Here is a 24,858-nt window from a genome sequence, read left to right as displayed (position 1 = left end):
AGTCAACATACAGGGAGTCAGGCAGTCTACTAGTATTGATGATCCTAACAGAGACATAACCGATGATGCTATACTCACAGATAATGATGATGAGAGGGAGTATCCTGAATTAGTCAAGAAGTCTACGAAAGAAGATGATTCAACAAATATAGAAGAGGAAGATGATCCTCCAGCATATGAATCCACGGACACTGAAGAGGAAGAAGAGAATAGAGACATGGGTTTAGTTGATGAGGAGGAAGAGGAGGAGGAGGACAGACCTATTGTAGTGTATAATAAGGAGGATCCATCATTTGTAGAAGGATCGGCATTCCCCTCTTTGTTGGATTGCAAGAATGCACTTTCTACTTTTGCAATTAAAAGTGAATTTGACTATACAGTCCAAAAGAGTGATCCTAATAGGCTGAGAGTTTGTTGTGCATATAAGAGGTGTAAGTGGAGGATACATGGCTCTTATATGAGGAATAGCACAATATTTCAGGTATAACTTGGTAATATCTAAATGATTTGATTGTTGTGCCCTTTCTTCTGTGCAATTGGTAGCAATACAATTTGATTTTGCTGTTTTTTAAATGCAGATCAAGGTGTGTCCTTTCTCTCATACATGCCCAACTAAGCTGAGAAGTGAGAAGTTCAAGCCGGCTAAGAGTAGATGGGTTGCTGATGTTATCCTAGATTGGGTCAGAAAGAACCCAGACATTGGCCCTACTGCTCTTCAAGAGAAGATCGAGGAGAAGTATCACTTCACGGTGCCGTACATGCGTGTATCTCGTGGTAAGGAGAAAGCAATGGATATGATTAGTGGAAAATGGAAAGATAGCTTTCATCTTCTCTATAGTTTCAAGGCTGAGGTGGAGAAGTGTTCTCCTGGTAGTCTAGTGGAAATAGACAAAGAGACTGTGAAGTACTCAATCAAAGGAAAAGTCAGGGAGCGGAATGCTTTAGGAGAGTGTTCGTTTCATTCAAGGCATGTTGGCGAGGTTTTTAGATGGGTGTCGACCATACTTGGCCGTGGATTCAACTTCACTAAACGGGAGATTCAAAGGGCAGCTAGCTTCTGCTTGTGCCATTGATGGCCGTAATTGGCTTTACCCGGTTGCCTACAGGGTGATAGAGACAGAATCATCAGATAGTTGGGCTTGGTTTCTTCAAAATCTATGTAATCTTATTGGGCATCCTGAAGGACTAGTCATACACACCGACGCTTGCAAAGGTTTAGAGACAGCAGTAGAACAAGTGTGGCCTGGAGTGGAGCATAGGGAGTGTATGAGGCATCTTGTTGCAAATTTTGGAAAAAAATTCAAGGGCAAGGTCTATGATGATAATCTTTGGCCAGCAAGCTTGACTTACAGTTCTAGGAAGCACAATTGGCATATGAAGCAGATCCTTGCTAAGAAGAGTGTTCAAAAATATATGGCTGAACACCACACAAAGATATGGTATAGAAGCAAGTTCAATGAAATCTGCAAGGTTGACTATGTCAATAACAACCTCGCAGAGTCATTTAATAGCAAAGTCAGGAAAATTAAGGCTCTTCTTATTGTTGACATGTTGGACAAGATTAGGCAGATGATAATGGAGAAGTTTGATTTGCGGATGAGGATAGCATTAGAAAAATGGCTTGGCCATCTCATAATACCAAGTGTCATAAAGGCACTACATGCCAAATCCAAAGGTAAACAAACATCTTCTGCTCTTTCAACCGACTAATGTCATAATGAACTAAATTAAATGTTTAATATTTGGTGTTCTTTTTAGGACTGAAGATGAAGGTAGTTAGACGCAGTGATGTTGAGGCAGAAATTACTGCAGTCGACAAAGAAAATAGGGAGTGGAGGTACCCTGTTGACATAGCCAAGGAAACATGTAGCTGCAGGCAATGGCAAGTCAAGGGTTTGCCATGTATCCATGCTCTATATTTCATTACTTCACTAAGAGGTCTAGTATCAGAAATTGAACCTTACGTACATGAGTTCTAATCCGTTGCAAAATTCAAGGCTGCGTATGCAGACAACATACCTGCAATGGTAGGCAAGCAACAATGGGACATTGTTGCCCCTGGCTTCAAACTACAAGCTCCAGTGTTGAGGAGGCCAAAGGACGACCGCGGAAGACTAGAATCAGATCTAGTACTGAAGGTGCTGGCCTTGGCCCTAGGAAAAGGAAGTGCAAGCGTTGCGGAGGCTTCGGCCACATAGCGCGAATTTGCAAAACTCCAGTTGACCCAGCATTTGGAGAAGATGAGGCTGACCTACATGCTGGAGATGCCCCTTTCGTGGCCGGAGAAGGCAACTCTGAGCCATCCATGGTTGCAAGTTCTGCGGGGTAACTCCAAAACCTGTGCTTTCTATATTTCAACATCCATGGCTCTACATTCATGCATTTTCAACATTCCGTCCTATAATCTGAGTCGTCAAAGACTAATTTTACTTTCCACTTCCTAAAGAATTTGATTACATGTAAGCTATGACTATATTCTATACAAAATTGATGCTTAATATTTCCTTTTTTTGACAGCTCAAGGAAAAGCGTGAAGAAGAAAACAGAGAAGAAAACCAATAAAAGGAAGAACAAGCAAGATGAACATTCAACCAGAACTGAAGGTTCCACAAGTGGATCTGTTGCATCTCCCATGCATACCCAAGTTGCACACAAATCGCCAGACAGCCCTGCCCAAAACACAAGAAGCAAAAAGAGGCTGCACATGTGAACATTTGTGTGATTGTGACCTTATAAGATTGTGAACCTGGACCTGTTTATTTTGAACCTTATGTTGAGAATTTGGACCTTTTACTTCAAACTAGCAAGTGGATGTTATTCGACCTTAATGTATGTTTGTGAACCTGAGATATTTTGTGTGTTGAAAATCCAGGAAATGAACATTATGTTTGCTTGTGTGCTGAATGTTTTCAACCTTATGTACGTGCGTCATGCTAATTTTTTAAGAGAATTTTAGAGAACCATTTGTTGCTGTTGTTGCATGTACAGCACGAGTTTACTTGGTTTGTTAATAGCTATGCCTAGATATCACGTCAGGATATGTAGCGTATCTCCATTCATTAGTCAACTAGTGACCTTGGGTGTAGTGGCTAGCTCGTGCGAGCGCCCCCCACGAGGTCTGCGGTTCGAACCCCTCTATTTGCCTATTTTTACAACCTAAAAATTATTTCCCTACCCCTGACATGTCGGGCCCACAGTTCGGGAAGAAATGGAACCAGGGGCATTTCGGTCATCTTAGCGTGGTCAAAGAGCCTTTGACTGACGGTAACGCGAGAAAATGGCATTTTTGAGTGTGTTCCTAACGGAATAGTGGCAATAGTGGCATTTTTGAGTAGTGAAAACTTTTAGTGGCAAAAGTGAGTAATGTGACACAACTAATGGCAAAAGTGATAAAAACCCCTTAACATCTCTGATGATATGCCTCTACGGGTTGTAGTTAAGAATGGATTCCATTACTTGTCATGAAGGGACACGAGAATTGCAGCAGATTGTTAGTCGAAAAGAAACTCAGTTGCTTCAAAAATTGCAGCAGAGATGAAGCTTAGTAGGACAAAGTGACGGGCCCAGCTTCGCACTTGTCTTCTCTAAAAATTTACACATAAGTTTTTTCTTAGATTAAAGCCCCAAGCCATTTAATCATTGTTTAGCAGGTGTGAGCCACACATAGGTTATTTCCAATCAATAAATGAAATTATTTATTCCATGTTCCCTCCCACCAAAAAATTATTCCATGTTCAGACTAAATGCTAAGGTTGTTCATGGGAGTAACATCATATGATGTGGCAAGTAATTAGGCTAGTCATAGTGGGAGTAACATAGGTAGTAACATAGATGCCACATATGCAAAAATGGTGATGTGGCAAGTAGTTAATGAGGAGAGAGAGGCAAATAAAGTAACATAAGGCCCTTCCCAGTGCTCCATGGTGGACATGTGCTAAGCATGCCACATAAGCAAAAAAATGACATGGCGCGGTAATTAAGGAGGAGAGAGAGCATTTTGGTGACCCAGGAAGAACCAATGCTAAGCACGTGAACCTGGACAAACCACTTAAATGAAAGAAGTTGACCAATGTATGGAAGAGTTTATGTGCTAAATCATTAAATAAAGCGAGCTTAGCAACAACAAGTCAAGCACCTATGCATTGGGGAGTTAAGTTGCTAAGCTATTTAATGCACTTAGCACCTCATTTAAGCACCTTTGCATTGGAAGAGGTCTAAGGCTACTCATAGTGGGGATTATCATATACTAGTATCATGCATATGATACTAGTGTATGATACTACCTTTATAGTGCATAGTATCATAGAGTAGTATCATAGATGACCTTATTTATTATCATGCATGACACAAAGTAGCATTACATTTAACATGATACGGTATCTACCTATGTTACTCTAACCCTCTCTCTCTTCATTCTCTGCCACATCAGCGTGTTTGCTATTCCCATGTGCATGATACTATCTAAGATACCACCACTATGACCAGCCTAATATTTTACCATCACATAGCGTTTCTCAATGCAAAATGAGTCTATAAAGTAATAAATGAAAACATCTATGTTATCATGTATATGACACTACCCACTATGAAGGTAGTAACATAGACTAGTAACATATGCATGTTACTAGTCTAAGTTACTCTCCACTATGACCAGCCTTAAAGAGGACAGATGCAAATGGAGTAACGTAATATGTTACCATCACATAGCGGTTCCCAGTGTAACGAGTCTACAAAGTAATAAATGAAACTCCTTATGTTATCGCATCTATGACACTACCCACTATTAAGGTAGTAATATAGACTTATACTACCCACAGTGAGAAGTAACTATATTACTAGTCTATGTTTACTAGCCTCTACAGTGGAGAGTAACATATGTGTGGTGTCATGCAACTCTTCATTTATTGATCAATAAATAGATTGATTGGAAATGTAGTGTTTGGTGGGAGGGAACATGGAATAAATGATTTATTGATCAACTCTTCATTTATTGATCAATAAATAGATTAGTAACTAGTTATGTTACTCCATGCCTCTCTCTCATCATTAATTACTTGTCATGTCATCTATTTTGTCTAGATAAATGTGATGTTATCACCTATGTTACTCCCACTGTGGGTAGTCTAACACATGCATGCTGGTAGTCTAAGTTACTTCTTAATATGACTAGCCTAAAAGGTTCGATCTACACACTTATATTACCCTTATTTCCTTTTTTAACTATGTCCATCTGAAGGGTCATTTTTTCACACTTCAAAAGACAAGCGATTTTGCTACTCCCTTTTATCCATATTTTATTATAAATCAACGTCAATTAATATGGATTGGAGGGGTATCATAATTATTGTATCATTTCATCTTTCTTCATAAATTGTTTCTATTTGTACACGGGATGACTTGGACATATTCTTTAGATATTCCTTGAAGCGACACGGTGCTTGGAGAACTGTATTTTAGATAGATTTTTTTAGAAGATAGATTGTATTTTATACGAAAGGCAGTCAGTGCAACTGTATTTTTGAAGCATGTATGCTAATAGTTGAAAGTGAGAATGAGTAATGGTGTGGTGCACGCCTGCACCAACATGCATTTACTTCATGTTATTTTGAGATCGTTGTATGGTACTGCCATTTCTTTCGGACAAGATCACAAGAGCCCTGCACTTGGGAAGTCCCCTTCTACACACGAGCTCAAATAAGCTCAGGATGAACAGTAACTCGAAAAAACATATAAAAAATATTCAAAAATCTGATTTTTTTTTTCTATGAAAAACTTTGACAAATGTTCTAAGAGTTTGCTAAATTTCATTATGAAATCATATTTGTGGAAGTCATGGTAAAAACAAACAAAATCAGTGCTTCAAAATGCTTTCGAAAGTAGCATTTTCAGAGTATCGGTTTTGTTTTTTTGCCACGACTTTCACAAATATGATTTCATTATAAAACTTTACAAGCTCTTAAAAACATTTGTCAAAGTTTGGCATAAGAAAATTCATATTTTTTGGAACATTTCTTGAACGTTTTTTGATTTTACTGTTCACCCGAGCTCATTTGAGCTCGGGTGCAAAAAATTCACTTCCCCTGCACTTAGCTTTCCTATGGGCTTGCCCTTCTATTTGAGGACTATATGTGGGAAATCATATGAACCATTTATTTGATAATCCCATATAGAAATTCAAGAACAATTGTTCTGATCAAACCTGTGTCAAGTCAATGCCAAGTTTGATTTGTATTGCTAAAAAAGAAAAAAAATCGAACGATTAAATTACCGCCTTTCAGTATTCAGTTAACTATTCGCAAAAGGAGATCAAAAGAATCTTCTAAATTGAAAAATATAATATGTAGAAGTGCAAATTTGAAACAGAGATTAGACATATGATCATGAGAATGAAGGCCGAGGGGAAGAGTCTGTTGGAAATATGCCCTAGAGGCACTAATAAATTGGTTATTATCATATTTCCTTGTTCATGATAAATGTTTATTATTCATGCTAGAATTGTACTGATAGGAAACTTAAATACATGTGTGAATACATAAACAACATTGTGTCCCTAATAAGCCTCTACTAGACTAGCTCATTGATCAAAGATGGTTAAGATTTCCTAACCATAGATATGTGTTGTTGTTTGATAACGGGATCACATCATTAGAAGAATGATGTGATGAACAGACTCAACTGTAAGCTTAGCATCGGATCGTATCACTAAGTTCACTTTGTCGTAGCTTTCCTAATGTCAAGTATCTGTTCTTTAGACCATGAGATCATGCCACTCCCGGATACCGTAGGAATACTTTATGTGCTATCAAACATCACTTCGTAACTGGGTGATCATAAAGGTGCTCTACAGGTATCTTCAAAGATATTTGTTGGGTTGCATGGATCGAGATTGGGATTTGTCACTTCGTGTGACGGGGAGATATCTCCGGGCCCTCTCGGTAATACAACATCACAAGAAGCTTGCAAACACGTGACTAATGTGTTTAGTCACAGGAATCTTGTATAATGGAACGAGTAAAGAGACTTGCCGGTAACGAGATTGAACTAGGTATGGAGATACCAACGGTTGAATCTCGGGCAAGTAACATATCGCCGGACAAAGGGAATTGCATACGAGATTAACTAAATCCTTGGCATCGTGGTTCAGCCGATAAAGATCTTCGTGGAATATGTAGGAACCAATATGGGCATCCAGGTCCAGCTATTGGTTATTGATCGGAGAGGAGTCTCGGACATGTCTACATGATTCTCAAACCCGTAGGGTCGCACGCTTAACGTTCGATGACGCTAGAGTGGTATTGGGATAATTGATGTTGGTGACTGAATGTTGTTCGGAGTATCGGATGTGATCCGGGATATCATGACGAGCTTCAGAATGATCCGGAGGTAAAGATTTATATATGAAAAGTCATTTTGGGGTTCCGCAAAAAGTTCGGTTTTTTCCAGTATGTACCGAGAAGCTTCCAGAAGGTTCTGGAGGATTTTGGAGGGGTCCAGAAGTCCATGAGGGGTTCCATCACATCTCAAAGGCCGGCATGGGCTAAGAGAAGGATCCCTGGACTTATTGGGCCAGGCGCACCAGCCACCCTTAGGCCCATGCGGCTAGGGATGGGAAACCCTAGAGGGGAGGGCGCCCCACTTGCCTTGGTAGGAAAGTTCCCTCCCCTGGCTGCCGGCCCCTCCTTGGAGGAGGGGCTGGGGGTTGGCGCACCCCTCTCTCACCCCTATATAAAGGGTGGAGGCGCAAGGGAAGGGGCTCACCCCTTTGCCTAGCCGCAACTCTCCTCATCTATCCCTTCTCCTCATTCCGGTTTTGCTTAGCGAAGCCCTGCCGGTACTCCACCACCACGTCGTCGTGTTGGTTGTGTTCCTATCTACTTCTCCCCCTTTGCTTGCTGGATCAAGGAGGAGGAGACGTCACCGAGTTGCACGTGTACTAAACTCGGAGGTGTCGTCCGTTCGGTGCTAGATCGGCCTGGATTGTGATTGGATCGTGAAGAGTACAACTACATCAACCGCGTTATATACGCTTACGCTTTTGGTCTACAAGGGTACATAGACAAACTCCCCTCTCATTTCTATGCATCTCCTAGATTAGATCTTGGGTGTTCCGTAGGAAAAAAATGGTTTTCATGTAACGTTACCCAACAGTGGCATCATGAGCTAGGTCTGTGCGTAGATGTTATGCACGGGTAGAACACAAAGAAGTTGTGGCCGTTGATGTTCAGATTTCTTACCTCCTTTATTATTTTGGATTTGGTGGTATTGTGGGATGAAGCCAACCTTACTTGTCATCGCACAAGAGACTGATTCCACTGACTAACATGCAGCTTGTATTGCATAAAAGTGGCTGGCGGGTGTCTGTCATCAACGCCGCCATCTCCACCCAGGGTCGCCGCCCTGGCTTCCAAAGCCCCTCACACCGGCACGAGGCAGCAGACCCTTGCCGCCACCTTCACCGGAAGACGCACGGTAGCCGGCGGGCTCCTCGGGTGGCGGCGGGGAGGGGGAGCAGGGAGGAGAGGTGGTGGCGGCTAGGGTTTGGGGCCGCTCCTGTGTAGCCTGAGAGGGGCGACGTGAGAGCCGGGGGGAATCTCCATCAAGAGTGAAATCAAATCCAGAGATTTTGTGAAACCACGACCTCGAGTATGATGGTGGAAGCTTTCACATGGCCCCTATACTGCCCCTGACAAGCAGAAGGGCAGTTCTTCCACTCCCAGTGCATACAATCTATGCTACCAAGCATCCCCGGAAAGCCCCTGATGGCATTCATTGCCAACAAGCGGGCTGTATCTGCAACATTTGGCTCTCTCAAGTACTTAGGCCAAACATTGCTATCACAGCCTTGCAGAACCTATACATGGACTCGAGGCACGTGGACTCGCTCATACAGACATACTCATCAATGACATCACCGGGAACTCCGCATGCAAGCATCCGAATAGCTGCAGTGCATTTCTAATAAGAGGAGAAGCCAATCTTTCCAAGGGCATCCTCCTTGCACTCAAAATACCTATCGTATGCCACCACCCCCTCCTGGATACGGTTGAAAACATGCCTAGCCATACGGAAACGACGCAGGAATAGGTGATGTTTGAAGAGCGGGTTGGGTGTCTCAAAGTAGTCCTTCCAGAGTAGGAAATGGCCGCTCCCTCGGTTACGATTCAACGCCGGAGTGTGCCCCGGGACCGAGCCCCGGAACATCGACTGCTGCCTACTAAGGTGGTCATGGACGACCAACATAGCAACCACAAGCTCCTCATCGTCGGATGAAGAATCATCCGAGTCGCAAAATAAAATGTGAAAAAAGAACTCGTCAGCGGAGTCCATTTGTACCTTGCGGGCAAACCGTCAAACAGCTTGCAGGCATTGTTGAAGAAGTTGGTCGGTGAAGAGCGACACGCCTCCCCTGGACCTGGTAGCAGGCCTTGGCAGCGTCCGGCAAGCGTGGCGACGTCAGACGAGCAAGGTCATTGCGCTTTTGACCGCTTCAGGCAGGGCCGGGGGCGCGGGGGCGAGGTGGTGCTGGCGGCGACGTCGGGGAAGCTGCGATGGCGGTGCGGAGAGGCGGTGGTGGCGGTGACGTTGAAAGGTGGCGTGTTGTGGGGGAGGTATGTGGGCGCGGACGGCTGGCCTGGGCGGCGGCGGCGACGGGGTAGGGCGGCCGGATGTGCTAGTTGTCGATAGGAGGAAGAGAATAGCCTATGTGCCACCGACTGGCAGACCAGAGGAAGGAGTAGGCGAGCGTCGCACGCGTCCGCGCCGATGCAAATGAGGCCTAAATTTGAGCCTGGAATGGGTCGTTCGACAGACAAAAAGCAGACGCGTGTCTGTTTAGGTCGGTGCGTTAGGCCGACTTTTGTGTCCGTTTCAATTGAAACCGACACGTGCGGATGAATTGGGGAGGCGCGTTGGAGTTGCTCTTATCTTGAGTGGAAGGCACAGGCACTGATCCTTGTCTGACTATAGAGTTGATTAGGACTGATGTACTAGCTTACAAAAACATCTTATGACCCAGTTCTTTCGGCGGATTCATCCCGAATCTTGAGAATCGATCCTCCACTCAAAGGTAGCAGTATATTTTTCTGGAAGATATCTCTGAACAATGCAGTGGCATTTCATAGCTTTAGTACTAGTAGTTACTTTGCATTCGGTCGACAGTAGCTGAGTTGCGTTGATCATTCTGAGTTGAGCACGCAACATGGAGCAATGGTACATCCATTGTGTCACTTCTTCATCACAGGCATACAGATAACCAAAGGTCACATATATACAAAGCTACACAGCTTACACGGTGCCGCATTTCGCTTGGTTTTATGGTGATGGCATACTGCAGAGAGCATTTTTAATAAGCCTCCACACCAGCAGATCTGCAGTCGACGTCGAACCACACCTCGTTGACACGGCCGATGATGCGGAAGGGGCTGTTGTACTGTGCAATGGAGTAGGCGTTCTTGCTAGGGTGATCTGTGGAGTTCACCCACGGTGTCCGGCTCAAGCTCACTGCGAGTTTCTCAGCTTCCTCGACCACATTGTGGTCGCGTGCGTAGCCAGAGAAGCTCCTGACAGCGACGCAGTGGCCTGGCCACCTATCTGGATGTAGGTTCAGTTCTGGGAGAGGGACAGGAGGGGAAGCTTGGAACTCTAAGGGTAAGTAGAGCCGGACAAAGTAGGCCGAAGAGTGGAGAGGCCCCGCGCCTGGGACGATGCTCGTTAGGATAGGGGTCGTCATACTGATCCTGGAGGAGTTCAGGTTTGCGCCCATCAGGTATTGGAACAACCTGCCAGAAATCAGTGACAACATTAAAGGTTCAGGGCCACTGAATATGATAATAGGATTTGGACACAGTAGGTAAATTCATCAGACAGGAAACTTTCAGAATGGGCAATGGAAAGCAAATCATGGACAAACATCAATATACATTGATTCATGTAACTAAATGTGCACAATGGAGGCATGTTTCCTGTTTCCAACATTCATGTTTTCCTTTGGCTGATGTTCAATAACAAGAGCCTGACTAGAGATAACCTAGCCAAGCGGAGGCATGTTGAAGATATGACATGTGTCTTTTGTAGTGAATTGGAAACCATACAACACCTCTTTTTTGATTGCATTGTTGCTAAAAAGATCTGGGCTATTATTGCTGAATGCTTTAACATTCCGATACCTGTTTCTTTCACATCGCTATCTTCCTTTTGGAAAAGGAAAAAACATGGTGAAGCTCTCAATACTGCTACCTCTGCTACCTTGTGGAGCTTATGGCTTTTGCGCAATGATTGTCTTTCAGGGGAGAAGATGGCGAAGTATACGTTGTGTTTTAGATCTGGTGGGGGCGATGATCAGACAATGGAAAATTCTATGTACCGAGGTCCAGGGTGCTCTTCTTCTCCAGTGCTTAAGGCTTTTGGATCGTCGAAGAGGGGAGTTGCTTAGGATCGCCTAGAGTAACTAAGGACATATGGACTGAAGCGGGTGCTTTTGTGTGGTAAATTGATCTATTCTTGTATGCACCTCCTTCTGGTCTCCCTCCTTCAATCAAAAAACTCTCTGTAGAGAATGTAATAATAGGGTAGTTTATTTGAGAACCCTGTTTGTTCGATCTGTGGCAGCTACTCTTGTTGTCGCTGAGCGCTGCTAAACAGTCTAAGTGCTCGTGTGTTTTGCCATGGCTTTAATAAAAGTTGGGGCGGGGGGAAACCCCTTTCATTTCAAAAAAATAAGTGCACAATGGAGAGCAAAATATGGACAAACATCAATATACTTAATTCATGTAACTAAATGTGCACATGGTACATTACCTGGAAGGCTGGAAATTAAAATAACTTCCCCACAAACAAAAGTGTCAAAATAACTTGCAGATTGTAATGCCGTCGTAAGTTCACATGCCGCTGGTGAACAATTACCTCATGCAATGGAATTTTATATTTCACGAGCTAGCAAAGTCCATATATTACATCAGTTGAACTTTTGCAAGACCTAGGTGGAAACAACACTTGGGATCGATCCAATTGTTTGGGCCCTTTGAGTTATCAATTTCACAAATCAAAAGATCCGTTATACATCACGAATTATTCGCAGATGGAGGCAAAGATCTTAATATCAGTTCCTGGAATTAAGAAAAGCCTCTAACGTATGGTTAAATGAAACAGGGCAGTGCAGAATCAATGAATTGTTCGTGTTGATGCAGACTACAGCCCTGGACGGGTAGCAGTAAACATAACATACTTATTTGGACCTATGACCTATCATAATGCAGATAGCCTAGCTATTTGGGAGTCTGGTCTGTTTCATAAGTACAGTACATCAAAGCGGCAAAGTCAGATTATAGATATACTCCTACTAACATATCTTGTATCAGGTCAGAAATGGATTATGTTTGTTTAATTTTGCAACAAGAATGGTTAACTCTTGTCTATACTCGAGGTGATTCACAACCGAGGTTCAACCATTCTCATGGAGTGGTGGCTGATCCTACATTTCCTTGCGCTACAGATTCTCCTGCCAACTTGCAGAATTATGCATGGCAACACACTCTCTACTCAGGATGACATGCTTCTCAGCTCCCATGTCTCAGCTGAGATGTACTAGCATCCTGATGAAAGGTAAACGGGACAGCGACCCCCTAGCTTGCGCATCAATTTCTTCCAGAAGTCATCCATTTCTTCCCCGATTCCCCAACCCTACGCAAGAATCGACACGCCAACGGAACAAATCGAAGGATGGAAATCACAAAAAATAAAAAGAACGCGAGGATTACAAATCGACACCGCCCTAAATCGAAGGATGATAGGATTGCATCTGGACAGACTGCGGACCCAGAGGACGGCGTGCTTACAGGAATCAATCAGTGAGTCAATCAGGTGATTCCGTAACGATCCAAGCAAGATCGTGGGGGGACGGTGAGAAGCGTATCACCTGTGGAAGCCGAGCTTGGTGGCGACGTGGAAAGAGATGTCGTCGGAGGGGGCGGACATCCAGACGGTGTCGCGGTAGCGCCGCACCTCGAAGTCCGACTCCGCATGCACCGTCGCGTACTGCGGCGACTCCGAGCCACGGGCGGCCGGCGAGAGCAGCGCGAGGAGGAGGAGGATGGGGAGCAAGGGCACCGCCGGATGCTGCCGCTCCATGGTCTTCGCCTCGCCGGCAGCTGCGGCGTCAGTCTTCGCTCTCGCCTTGCCGAGACCAGGGGGGAAATGGGCAGCGGATGCGCGCACAGTGTACTCCCTCCAAGATGGGGAATGGAGACTGTGTTCGGAAGAAATCACTCGGTTTAAAATAATAAAGAAACGTTTTTTCTGTTCTATAATACTCCCTCCTTTTCGGTTTATAGGGATTATCTCAATTTTTTCATTTTTCCGATTTAAAGGGCTCATCTCCATCTCCTTTTAAGATTCTAAGGCGCATTAAATCTTTGCATGCAAGAATTAAAAAAGAACTCACCAATGCATGCGATGCTATTACTTATCCAGTCAAGAATGCATGCATCGATGCTATTACTTATCTAGTCAAGAATGCATGCATTGCCATTAATCCCAATTAATGCATCAATTTAGTTTGGATAGTTTTGTAAAGTACGAGATACATTCCTCCACTCACCATGTGCCTTGGTTGATGAGATTTTAGATTTGAGCCTTATAAACTGAAAAGGAGGGAGTATATCATCTTCTCCTTTTTTTTGGGAAAGAGATTATATACTCCCTCCGTTTTTTTAAGGTAATACGTGTCTCATTTATATCATTTTTTTTGCAAGGTTATACGTGTCTCAATATTAGTTAATACTCCTTCAGTTCTTAAATAGTTGTTTTTTTTAAGATTTCAAATGAACTACTACATACGGATGTGTAGACATATTTTAGAATGTAGATTCACTCATTTTACTTCATATGTAGTCACTTGTTAAAATCTCTAAAACGACAAATATTTAGAAACAGAGGGAGTGTTAACTAATATTGAGAACCACCACCACATGCCACCATGCATAGAAAAAAAATCTCCATTCTATCATTATATTCTATTTATATATCCAATAGATATTCTCCATAAGTCATTTGTATTTTAAATTTTGGTTCAGATATTATTAATCTAAATATTTCAGTGAATACAATGCAACTGACTTCTGCGGCAACACGCGTATCATCTAGCTAACTAAAAAAGGACGTACATAAATTTGCATGGTACATTAAAAAAAACAAATGTATTTTAGCATCTGTGGTTGTACTCCCTCTGTTCTTAAATATAAGTCTTTTTTGGCATTTTAAATGGACTACAACATACGAATGTATGTAGATATATTTTACAGTGCGGATTCACTTATTTTGCTTGGTATGTAGTCACTTGTTAGAATCTCTAAAAATACTTATATTTGGAAACAGAGGGAGTATAATTTAAGTTGATGTGACAAGACAAATTTGTTGCCATGACAACAAGTATTAAGTTTTCGATGAGAATTATTCAAAATTAAAATGTTAAAAAGCAAAAGAAATTTACCATAATCTAAATATAAAATTTCCATGACATTAAATAAAATGTCATGCTCTTAGAAATAAAATTTCCATGCTCTGTATTTTTTATCATAACATACAACCGCACATGGAAAATTGCCATGATCTGAATAATAAAATTGCCATGCTGTTGAGGATATAACCCTTAGAGTCACCCGCCAGGAGGGGCCGGGTTACTCATAATGGTCATCACGCGAAGCCCAGTACCGAGCTTAAAGACGCTGGGTCAATAATGGGCTTAAGACCCGGAGATGGCTTAAGGCCCGTAGTTATGACCGCCGTTATGGTGGAACTTGTAGTGTAAGGCAAGAATAGTTGAGAGTCCGAGCCGGACACTCTTATGAGCCGGCCGGGACTCTGATTGCCGCCGGGCGTCAACCTCTCTATATAAAGGGACGACCTGGCGGCGGTTTAGGAACAAGGAAGATCTCGTCGAGAGCCTGGGATAGCGATTAAGCTCCCTGGTCATCGAAACCGTAATCAATAGCATCTCAACTGGACGTAGGCTTTTACCTTCACTGTAAGGGGCCGAACCAGTATAACCCTCGTGTTCCTTGTCCCGTTTAACCCCTTAAGCTTCCTAGCTGCGATGGCTCCACGACTAAGTCCTAGCACGAGGACATCTGCCGTGACAATTCCACGACAGTTGGCGCCCACCGTGGGGCTGGCGCACGGTGGATTTGAGTTCTTGAAGGGCAGCTTCGAAGGGCTCAAGGGATACGCTGTGGGCCGGATGACCAAGAGTCGTCGCGGCAAGCTCTACATCGACGATGCAAACTGGGGCCCCGACGCCGGCTCAATTGAGTACGGGTACCGGGTCCCCTTCGGCGGAATTCATGTCTTCATTGGCAAGATTGGTGAGCCGGGCCCTGAGCCGGATCTCTGCGCCGATCTCATCGAGACGGCTCAGCGCGCACGACCCGCCCGGGCTCTACCTGCCTTGAAGCATGCTTTTGTGGGATGTGTTCATGGAGGGCTCTCCGAAGGATCTGGATCTGGTGATGAGACGGCCGCCGGCTCTGACGGCGAGTCATCTACGGATGAGTCAAACTCGTTGTATCAACTTCAAGATGGCAGGCTCAGGGGTTGTTCCGATGGCGAAAGCATTCCAAACCCCTTTGAACCGCCGAGCCGGGTTGGAATCTTCATGGCCGGCGCGCAACCTGTTCAAAACCCCGCCTCCGGGTCAGGAAGCCCGGTGCCTTCGCCGGCTCAGGTGCTGATGGATCTCACAAACAAGATGACGGTCCTGTTGACCGCTACGGTGGCTCCGGCGGATCAAGTTCAACATGACGCGGAGGTGGCACAGTTAAAACTGGATCTAGCAAAGGCCAAGGAGGATCTGGCGGCGGAGGGGATCAGGATGGCTGCGGAGAGGGCGGCTCTCGACGCCCAGACTCAGTTGATTCAGGCACAGTCCTTCCGGCTCACGATGGATCAAAACGCGTCCAATGAGATCATGAGAAGGAGGCATCAAAAGGCCCAATCTCGACTCCCTCCGGTTTACGATCCTCGAAACCTCTTCAACACGCAGGGTGCAGGGTCCAGTAACCCGCCGGAGATCATAGTGCCCGGGGTTGGGACACCAATTCAGCCCCAAGTGATGGGACCTCCCCGGGTGAACCCTGCCCCGCCTCAGTATGTGCCAATACTACCGGGTCATTATGCCAACCCGTTGGAAAACATGGTCGCCGCGGCGGCACGGCTGGCGGCTCTCCCAATTGATGGCGACTCTCCGACAGCGGTTGAAACCCGCCGGGTCAGGGAGCTCCTTCAGACAGCTCTGGCGCAGCAAGAGGCGTACTCTTATAGCCGGGACAGGATCCATTCAACCCCTCGTCCAGGCCGGAGCCCGAGTTATAGCAGACACATGGTTTCAGCGACCGGCTCAAGTAATGTCCGACGCCATGACTTGCCACCTGGCCACGGCCCGGCTCATAACGGAGCCTTTCACGCAGCAGACCAAGACAGAGCACGGCAAGAGGCGGAGCAGGTGCCTCAGTTGACGGCTTACCAGACACCCCGGCTTATCCGACGGCTTCCGTCGACGTGGGTATCCCTACGAGGACTGGAGGTGTCCCTTGTTTAGTGCCGTCTCTCCGCAATGAACGTCTACCCAAGGACTTCAAAGGGCCTAGGAAGGTGCCTAATTACACGGCTGATTTACAACCCGGAGCCTGGATCGAGAGTTACGAGATGGTCATGGAATTGCTGGAGGTCAGCGAAGCGGCGATGGCCAAGTACTTCACCATGATGTTAGATGGGACTGCCCGCACTTGGTTGAAAGGGCTGCCACCGAATTCCATCGGGTCTTGGGCTGAGCTGAAAGTCCGGTTCATCCAAAACTTCAAAGATACCTGTAGGCAGTCTATGTCAATTGTGGATTTGACTAACTGTAAACAGCAGGAGGGTGAGTCTACGACACATTGGGTTCGCCGGGTCAAAGAGATAATACATTCATCTGATAAGATGGATGCTGGCTCTGCAGTCTTAATGTTGGAGCAGAATTGTCGTTTCCTGCCCCTGAAGATGAAACTCGGGCGGCTCAAGCGCGACTGCAATGATATGGGTACGCTGATGGCGGCTCTCGTCAAGTATGCCGACTCTGATAGTACCAAGGACCCCGCTTCAGATGATGAAAGGACAGGGAAGGGAAAGAAGAACGGCAATGGCAAGGGTCCTCAGCATAACCCGGCAAACCAAGGAGGTAACAAGCGTAAGGCTGATGGCAGCATGGAGTTTGTGGCCAATGCCAGCTCACAGGGTAAAAACCAGCGACGTAAAGGGAGGCCACCTCCCCGAGCCGGCGGTTCAGGCCCAACGCTTGAGCAGTTGTTGAATGAGCCTTGTCCATGTTGGGAATCGTAGCATAATTTAAAATTTTCCTACGCTCACCAAGATGCATCTATGGAGTCTACTAGCAACGAGGGGAAGGGAGTGCATCTACATACCCTTGTAGATCGCGAGCGGAAGCGTTCCAATGAACGTGGATGACGGAGTCGTACTCGCCGTGATCCAAATCACCGATGATCGAGTGTCGAACGTACGGCACCTCCGCATTCAACACACGTACGGTGCAGCGACGTCTCCTCCTTCTTGATCCAGCAAGGGGGAAGGAGAGGTTGATGGAGATCCAACAGCACGACGGCGTGGTGATGGATGTAGCGGGATTCCAACAGGGCTTCGCCAAGCGCTGCGGGAGGAGGGAGATGTGTCACGGGAGGGAGAGGGAGGCGCCAGGGCTTAGATGTTGCTGCCCTCCCTTCCCCCCACTATATATAGGGCCAAGGGAGAGGGGGGGCGCAGCCTTGCCCCTTCCTCCAAGGAAGGGTGCGGCCAGGGGGGAGTCCTTCCCCCCCAAGGCACCTCGGAGGTGCCTTCCCCCTTTAGGACTCTCCCTTTTTTCTTATCTCTTGCGCATGGGCCTCTTGGGGCTGGTGCCCATGGCCCATATAGGCCAAGGCGCACCCCTTACAGCCCATGTGGCCCCCCGGGGCTGGTGGACCCCCTTGGTGGACCCCCGGACCCCTTTCGGCATTGCTGCTTTGAGCCGGTTTATAAGCCGCTTGGATGATATTCGTAAGGAAAGGTTGTATGTGATACAATCAGAAAGGTTTTATCGATCCTAAGGATGCTAAAAGGTATGCTAGCTCCAGCGATCCTTCCATGGATCAGAGCAAGCATCTCGGAGTCAGAATACACACTTTGATGGGGTGATCAAAGTTTTTGGGTTTATACAAAGTTTGTTAGAAACTTGTATTTACAATAAAGTGAGGGAGAGCGCTACAACATTTCTGATAAGTATATGTGAATGACATATTGATGATCCGAAATGATGTAAAATTTCTGGAAAGCATAAAGGGTTGTTTGAAAGGAGTTTTTCAAAGGAAGACCTGGGTAAAGCTACTTACATATTGGGCATCAAGATCCATAGAGATAGATCAAGACGCCTGATGATACTTTCAAAGAACGCACACCTTGACATGATTTTGAAATAGTTCAAAATAGATCAGCAAAGAAGGAGTTCTTGGCTGTGTTACAAGGTGTGAGTATTGAGTAAGACTCAAGACCTGACCACAGCAGAAGAGAGAGAAAGGACGAAGGTCGTCCCCTATGCTTCAGACGTAGGCTCTACAGTATGCTATGCTGTGTACCGCACATGAAGTGTGCCTTGCCATGAGTTGGTCAAGGGGTACAATAGCGATCCGGGAAAGGATCACATGACAGCGGTCGAACTTATCCTTAGCACCTAGTGGATTAAGGAATTTTCTCGATTATGGAGGTGGAAAGGAGTTCGTCGTAAAGGGTTACGTCGATGCGAACTTTGACACTAATCCGGATGACTCTGAGTAGTAAACCGGATTCGTATAGTAGAGCAATTATTTGAAATGGCTCCAAATAGCGCGTGGTAGCATCCACAAGATGACATAGATATTCGTAAAGCACACGGTTCTGAAAGGTTCAGACCCGTTGACTAATAACCTCTCTCACAAGCATAACATGACCAAACCAGAACACATTGAGTGATAATCACATAGTGATGTGAACTAGATTGTTGACTCTAGTAAACTCTTTAGATGTTGGTCACATGGTGATGTGACCAGTGAGTGTTAATCACATGGTGATGTGAACTAGATTATTGACTCTAGTGCAAGTGGGAGACTGTTGGAAATATGCCCTAGAGGCAATAATAAATGGTTATTATTATATTTCTTTGTTCATGGTAATTGTCTATTATTCATGCTATAATTGTATTGTCCGGAAATCGTAATACATGTGTGAATACATAGACCACAACCTGTCCCTAGTAAGCCTCTAGTTGACTAGCTCGTTGATCAACAGATAGTCATGGTTTCCTGACTATGGACATTGGATGTCATTGATAACGGGATCATATCATTAGGAGAATGATGTGATGGACAAGACCCAACTTAAGCATAGCATAAAAGATCGTGTAGTTTCGTTTGCTAGAGCTTTTCCAATGTCAAGTATCTTTTCCTTGGACCATGAGATCGTGCAACTCCCGGATACCGTAGGAGTGCTTTGGGTGTGCCAAACGTCACAACGTAACTGGGTGACTATAAAGGTGCATTACGGGTATCTCCGAAAGTGTCTGTTGGGTTGGCACGGATCGAGACTGGGATTTGTCACTCCGTGTGACGGAGAGGTATCTCTGGGCCCACTCGGTAATGCATCATCATAATGAGCTCAATGTGACTAAGGCGTTAGTCACGGGATCATGCATTGCGGTACGAGTAAAGAGACTTGCCGGTAACGAGATTGAACAAGGTATTGGGATACCGACGATCGAATCTCGGGCAAGTAACATACCGATTGACAAAGGGAATTGCATACGGATTGATTGAATCCTCGACACCGTGGTTCATCCGATGATATCATCGTGGAACATGTGGGAGCCAACATGGGTATCCAGATCCCGCTGTTGGTTATTGACCGGAGAGGCGTCTCGGTCATGTCTGCATGTCTCCCGAACCCGTAGGGTCTACGCACTTAAGGTCCGGTGACGCTAGGGTTGTAGAGATATATGTATGCGGAAACCCGAAAGTTGTTCGGAGTCCCGGATGAGATCCGGACGTCACGAGAGGTTCCGGAATGGTCCGAAGGTAAAGATTTATATATGGAAAGTCTTATTTTGGTCGCCGGAAAAGTTTCGCGCTTTATCGGTATTGTACCGGGAGTGCCGAAAGGGGTCCGGGGGTCCACCAAGGGGGTCCACCAGCCCCGGGGGGGCCACATGGGCTGTAAGGGGTGCGCCTTGGCCTATATGGGCCAAGGGCACCAGCCCCAAGAGGCCCATGCGCAAGAGATAAGAAAGAAGGGAGAGTCCTAAAGGGGGAAGGCACCTCCGAGGTGCCTTGGGGGGGAAGGACTCCCCCCTGGCCGCACCCTTCCTTGGAGGAAGGGGCAAGGCTGCGCCCCCCCTCTCCCTTGGCCCTATATATAGTGGGGGGAAGGGAGGGCAGCAACATCTAAGCCTTGGGCGCCTCCCTCCTCCCCTGCAACACCTCTCTCTCTCTCACAGAAGCTTGGCGAAGCCCTGCCGGAGACCCGCTACATCCATCACCACGCCGTCGTGCTGTTGGATCTCCATCAACCTCTCCTCCCCCCTTGCTGGATCAAGAAGGAGGAGACGTCGCTGCACCGTACGTGTGTTGAACGCGGAGGTGCCGTACGTTCGGCACTCGGTCATCGGTGATTTGGATCACGGCGAGTACGACTCCGTCATCCACGCTCATTGGAACGCTTCCGCTCGCGATCTACAAGGGTATGTAGATCCACTCCTTTCCCCTCGTTGCTAGTAGACTCCATAGATGCATCTTGGTGAGCGTAGGAAAATTTTAAATTATGCTACGATTCCCAACACGGTTCAGTTCATGAAAAGGGTGATATTTCGCTTCGGCTTTCCACACAGCATTATAACTGACAATGGTACCAATCTCTCTAAGGGCGCCATGGAGGAGTTTTGTCAACGAGAGCATATTCAACTTGATGTTTCATCAGTGGCTCATCCTCAATCCAATGGTCAAGCTAAGAGAGCTAATCAGGAGATCTTGAAGGGCATTAAGCCCCGGCTTTTGGTCCCTTTGCAACGGACGCCGGGTTGTTGGGTGGAGGAGTTACCCTCCGTGTTATGGAGCATCAACACTACTCCTAACAGGTCTATGGGTTACACGCCTTTCTTCATGGTTTATGGAGCGGAAGCAGTCCTCCCCAGTGACATCCGTCATGACTCGCCTCGAGTGGCGGCCTATGTTGAGGCGGATAATGAATAGGCGCGCCAAGATGCTCTTGACTTGTTGGACGAACAGCGTGACGTGGCAGCAGCTCGCTCGGCGATTTACCAACAAGACCTGCGCCGTTATCACAGCCGCTGGGTTAAGTCCCGGGTCTTCCAGGAAGGTGATCTGGTGCTCCGGCTCATCCAAGATCAAACAGATGCACACAAGCTATCCCCGCCTTGGGAGGGGCCCTTTGTGGTCAGCAAGAACTTGCACAACGGGTCATACTACCTTATTGACATTCGGGAGCATAAAGATTCACGCAAGTCGGAGGAAGAGACCCGTCGGCCGTGGAACATAGCTCAGCTTCGGCCTTATTACACTTGAGCCACCGGCTCTCATAATGTACATATTTCTATAACCATGTATATATTATATAATAAAGTAGGACCTCTGTCCTTTTTCTCCTCCAAAGGTAAACATGTTATTTCCATTACAACATCACATGGTCACTTGGAGGTGGATCCGGCTTATGATCGTATTCGAATCTAGCCGTAAACAATACAATCACCTGGGGGCTTCCTGTTCAAACATAGGTCGTATTCGAACCAAAGAGAACATAGTTGTCGATACCCACTTGATTGGCAAAGTGCCGAGCTCATTGGGGAGTTTTCATTGATCATATTTGAATCATAGCTCAACCCCCTTTGGGAACCGACGTGGATCGTATTCGAATCAGCGTCGTTAAACAACTCTTAAGGTCATTTGGGGGCTTCCTGTTCAAACATGGGTCGTATTTGAACCAAAGAGAACATAGCTGTCGGTACCCTCTTGATTGGCATCGCCAAAGCCACTGGGGGCTATATGATCGCATTCGAATCTTAACTTAACCCCTTTGGGACGGTTCTCTGGTCGTATTCGAACCGGAAGCCCCTACGTTTTTTATCTTCTGACTTACAACAAGTTCTGTTGGTCATATCAACAGTGTGCAAGGGCGGCTTTTACTTTGCCGATTTAATTTTGATTCACAACGTTGATAAACACATAGTAAGTATTCTTGATGCTGGTAAACCGGAATTGAGATCTTCATCTCATTATTCGGGTTACATAAACCGGAAGCATACTTGAAGGCTTGTACGTATGCAATCATGGTTACATCAAAGACATAATTGAGGGCCAGTCTTTAGTGACTTTGGTTCATATTCCGGGTTATATATACAAGGTTTATGATTCTCAGTGCGGTAAGCCGCCTAGAGACTTGTGACTTGTTTTCTATGCAGGATGGTTAAAGACAGCTATTCGAGCTTACGGAAAATAACAGATCAATTATAACCCGGAGGAATATGAAGAAGCAGCTTAAATAGAGATAAGCATTCAACATGTGCACGATGGCACGGCAAAGTTAGGTGTTTGTCCTACTCTATTACAAGACTTCACGAGTCTAAAAGGTGAGGCATTGTTTTAAAGGCGTAACCATGAGCCGCCTAAGAGTCAAGATGCTTGCTGGGTCGAAGATTCCGGCTCATCCCTCTCCACTCCTCCGGCTGTTCCTATGACCTGGAAGGTTGACGATTTCCAGTCAATGCCGCTCAACGCTTCAAATTGAGCCTCCTCATCAATTAACCCGGCCGGGTCAACTTCTGGAGCGAAGGTATGCTTACGAGTCGGAGGGATCAAGCTGATTGCTTCGTAGCGTGGAGTAGGGATCCTCTGATTCTCCGAGTCATAGCCCGGCTGATACTTGGTAAGGTCGGTGTCGTTCCCAATCAAGGTAGCCACCGGGCGCACACTCTTCACACAGGCAGCAAAGTCTTGTTGATCAAAGGGAGTGCCGTCTTCCTTCAGACTGGGGTATCCAAGTGCAATCTCCGCCGGGTCTAGCTCTGGGAGGAAAGCCTTGGCTCGGCTCAGAGCAGCTATGGCTCCGGTTCTTGCAGAAGCCCGTCGTAGCTCTTGGAAGCGCTGAGGAAGAACGGCAAGCCGCCGAAGTACGTCCGCCAGGTGAGTCGGAACTTCATTGGACAGGGCCACAACGGCCAAAGCCCGCTGTGACCCGGTGTAGAGTTGCTCCACCAGAGTGTACACGGCCTTCAGCTTGGTCATCACATTTTGATTGAGGTTGGCGCTTCTGGGACCTGTTTTACAACGTCAGGTAAGCCGCTAGCAATGATGGGACTTATGAGACATAAAGAAGGTACACTTGTTGAAAGCTCGCAGAATGACTTACCGAAGATTGCGGCGACCATCTGTGACACATGGCGTTTTAAGCCGGAAAGTTCGGCGGTTCTCTCTGTCAGAGCAGCCTCCGCCTGTTCGGCCCGGCTGACCAAAGCAGTTTTCTCCTCGGTCCAAGTCTTCCTTTCAGTTTCAAACTTCTTCTTCAGCTTCTCTTGTGCAGCAACACTGAACTCGAATTTGGCATTGGCCTTCCGGGTCTCAGTTTCCTGAGTCTTCAGGCGATTCTTCAGCTTAGAGATTTCAGCTTCAAATTTTTTGCAAGTAGCCTGTACAAATTCCGGGTTATAGCATGAGTGATTGTTATGCAACGTTAAAGTCCCAAGCACTTTCCAAGCAAAGACACTTGGCACTTGGGGGCTAATGCATATTGAAAGATTCTATTTACAAATTGCCGGTTCATGAAAGTAAGCCGGAAGTTAAGTCTACAACATATTCTATCATAAGTAATAGACTTGGGGGCTAGCATAGTAAGACTGACTATGGAGTAAGCAAGAGATTTGTACCTCAGATTTTTGTTGGATCTGCTTCACCATATCAATCTCCAGATCCCGGCTGTTGTGCACTTGACCAATGTAACCCGAGACAATATCTCCAATGCTCAAGTTAGCATAATCAGTAATTTCCAATCTAGCCCGGCGGCGCTCTAGCAGCTCTTCCTTGGCAGAGCATCTGGCCAGCACGGTGGGTCTTCCCGGCTCAACGTATTCAGTCCGGGTAATCACCACATCCGGGTCATCGGCCGGTTGAGCTGAGCTGGGGATCTCCGGGTTAGCAGAAGTCTCTGTGATTGGCTCGTCGGTTGGAGTGGTGGCTTCAGGAGCAAAGGCAGCTGGCGGCTCTTGAGCTGAAACCTCCGGTTCAGTCAAGACCGGCTCTTCGACCGGTTTATTCTTCTTCGCCCTCTTGCTGAGCTTTGCCTGGGCACTGAAAGGACAAAAGGTTAGTACAAAAGCATGAGTAAAGATAAGCACAGTACAAGATGATCATCGTTACCCGGGTGCGGTCTTGAGAGCCGGCAGGTTAGATTGCATAGAATCACCAGAGGAAGGTGAAGTTTCCTGATAATTTGAATCAAGAAGAATTGAGCGGTTGACGAGTAATGCCCACCAAAGGATGAAAAGGATATAAGTTGGAGATAACCTCGGTCCGGTGCTTCCTTGATGCTTCAGGTAAGCCGGAGGAGAGGTCTGCATCCTTGTTGGTCCGGGTGTGCCGCCGGCTCTCATGAATCTGTTGCTTCAAAAGAAATTGAGGATCTTGATAAGCTAAAGGATGTGAAAATCTTACTTTCCGGGTTACTCTTCGGACTTTCAGCCTTGGCAAGGGCTCCGAGTCGGAGGAAAGTGTCGTTACCTCTTCAGTCACCGGGTTACTCGCTCCG

At 46.1% G+C, this 24,858-nt stretch overlaps 1 protein-coding gene across 1 annotated transcript; it reads right to left on the bottom strand.

Annotated features, from left to right (window-relative positions):
• Positions 1–10,090: 10,090 nt before the first annotated feature.
• On the bottom strand, positions 10,091–13,243 carry LOC109776592 (uncharacterized). The gene is made up of 2 exons (XM_020335255.4): positions 12,914–13,243; positions 10,091–10,778 (listed from the first exon to the last, which is right to left on the bottom strand). Exons 1-2 carry the CDS (start codon positions 13,123–13,125, stop codon positions 10,343–10,345), a joined length of 648 nt encoding a protein of 215 aa, XP_020190844.1. The 5' UTR covers positions 13,126–13,243; the 3' UTR covers positions 10,091–10,342.
• Between the last annotated feature and the right edge of the window lie 11,615 nt (positions 13,244–24,858).

The sequence above is a fragment of the Aegilops tauschii genome, chromosome 3 (assembly GCF_002575655.3).
Source record: "Aegilops tauschii subsp. strangulata cultivar AL8/78 chromosome 3, Aet v6.0, whole genome shotgun sequence".
NCBI classification, from domain to species: Eukaryota; Viridiplantae; Streptophyta; class Magnoliopsida; order Poales; family Poaceae; genus Aegilops; species Aegilops tauschii.
The sequence above is the reverse complement of the archived record's forward strand: the minus strand, read 5'-3'. Positions and strand labels throughout refer to the sequence as shown.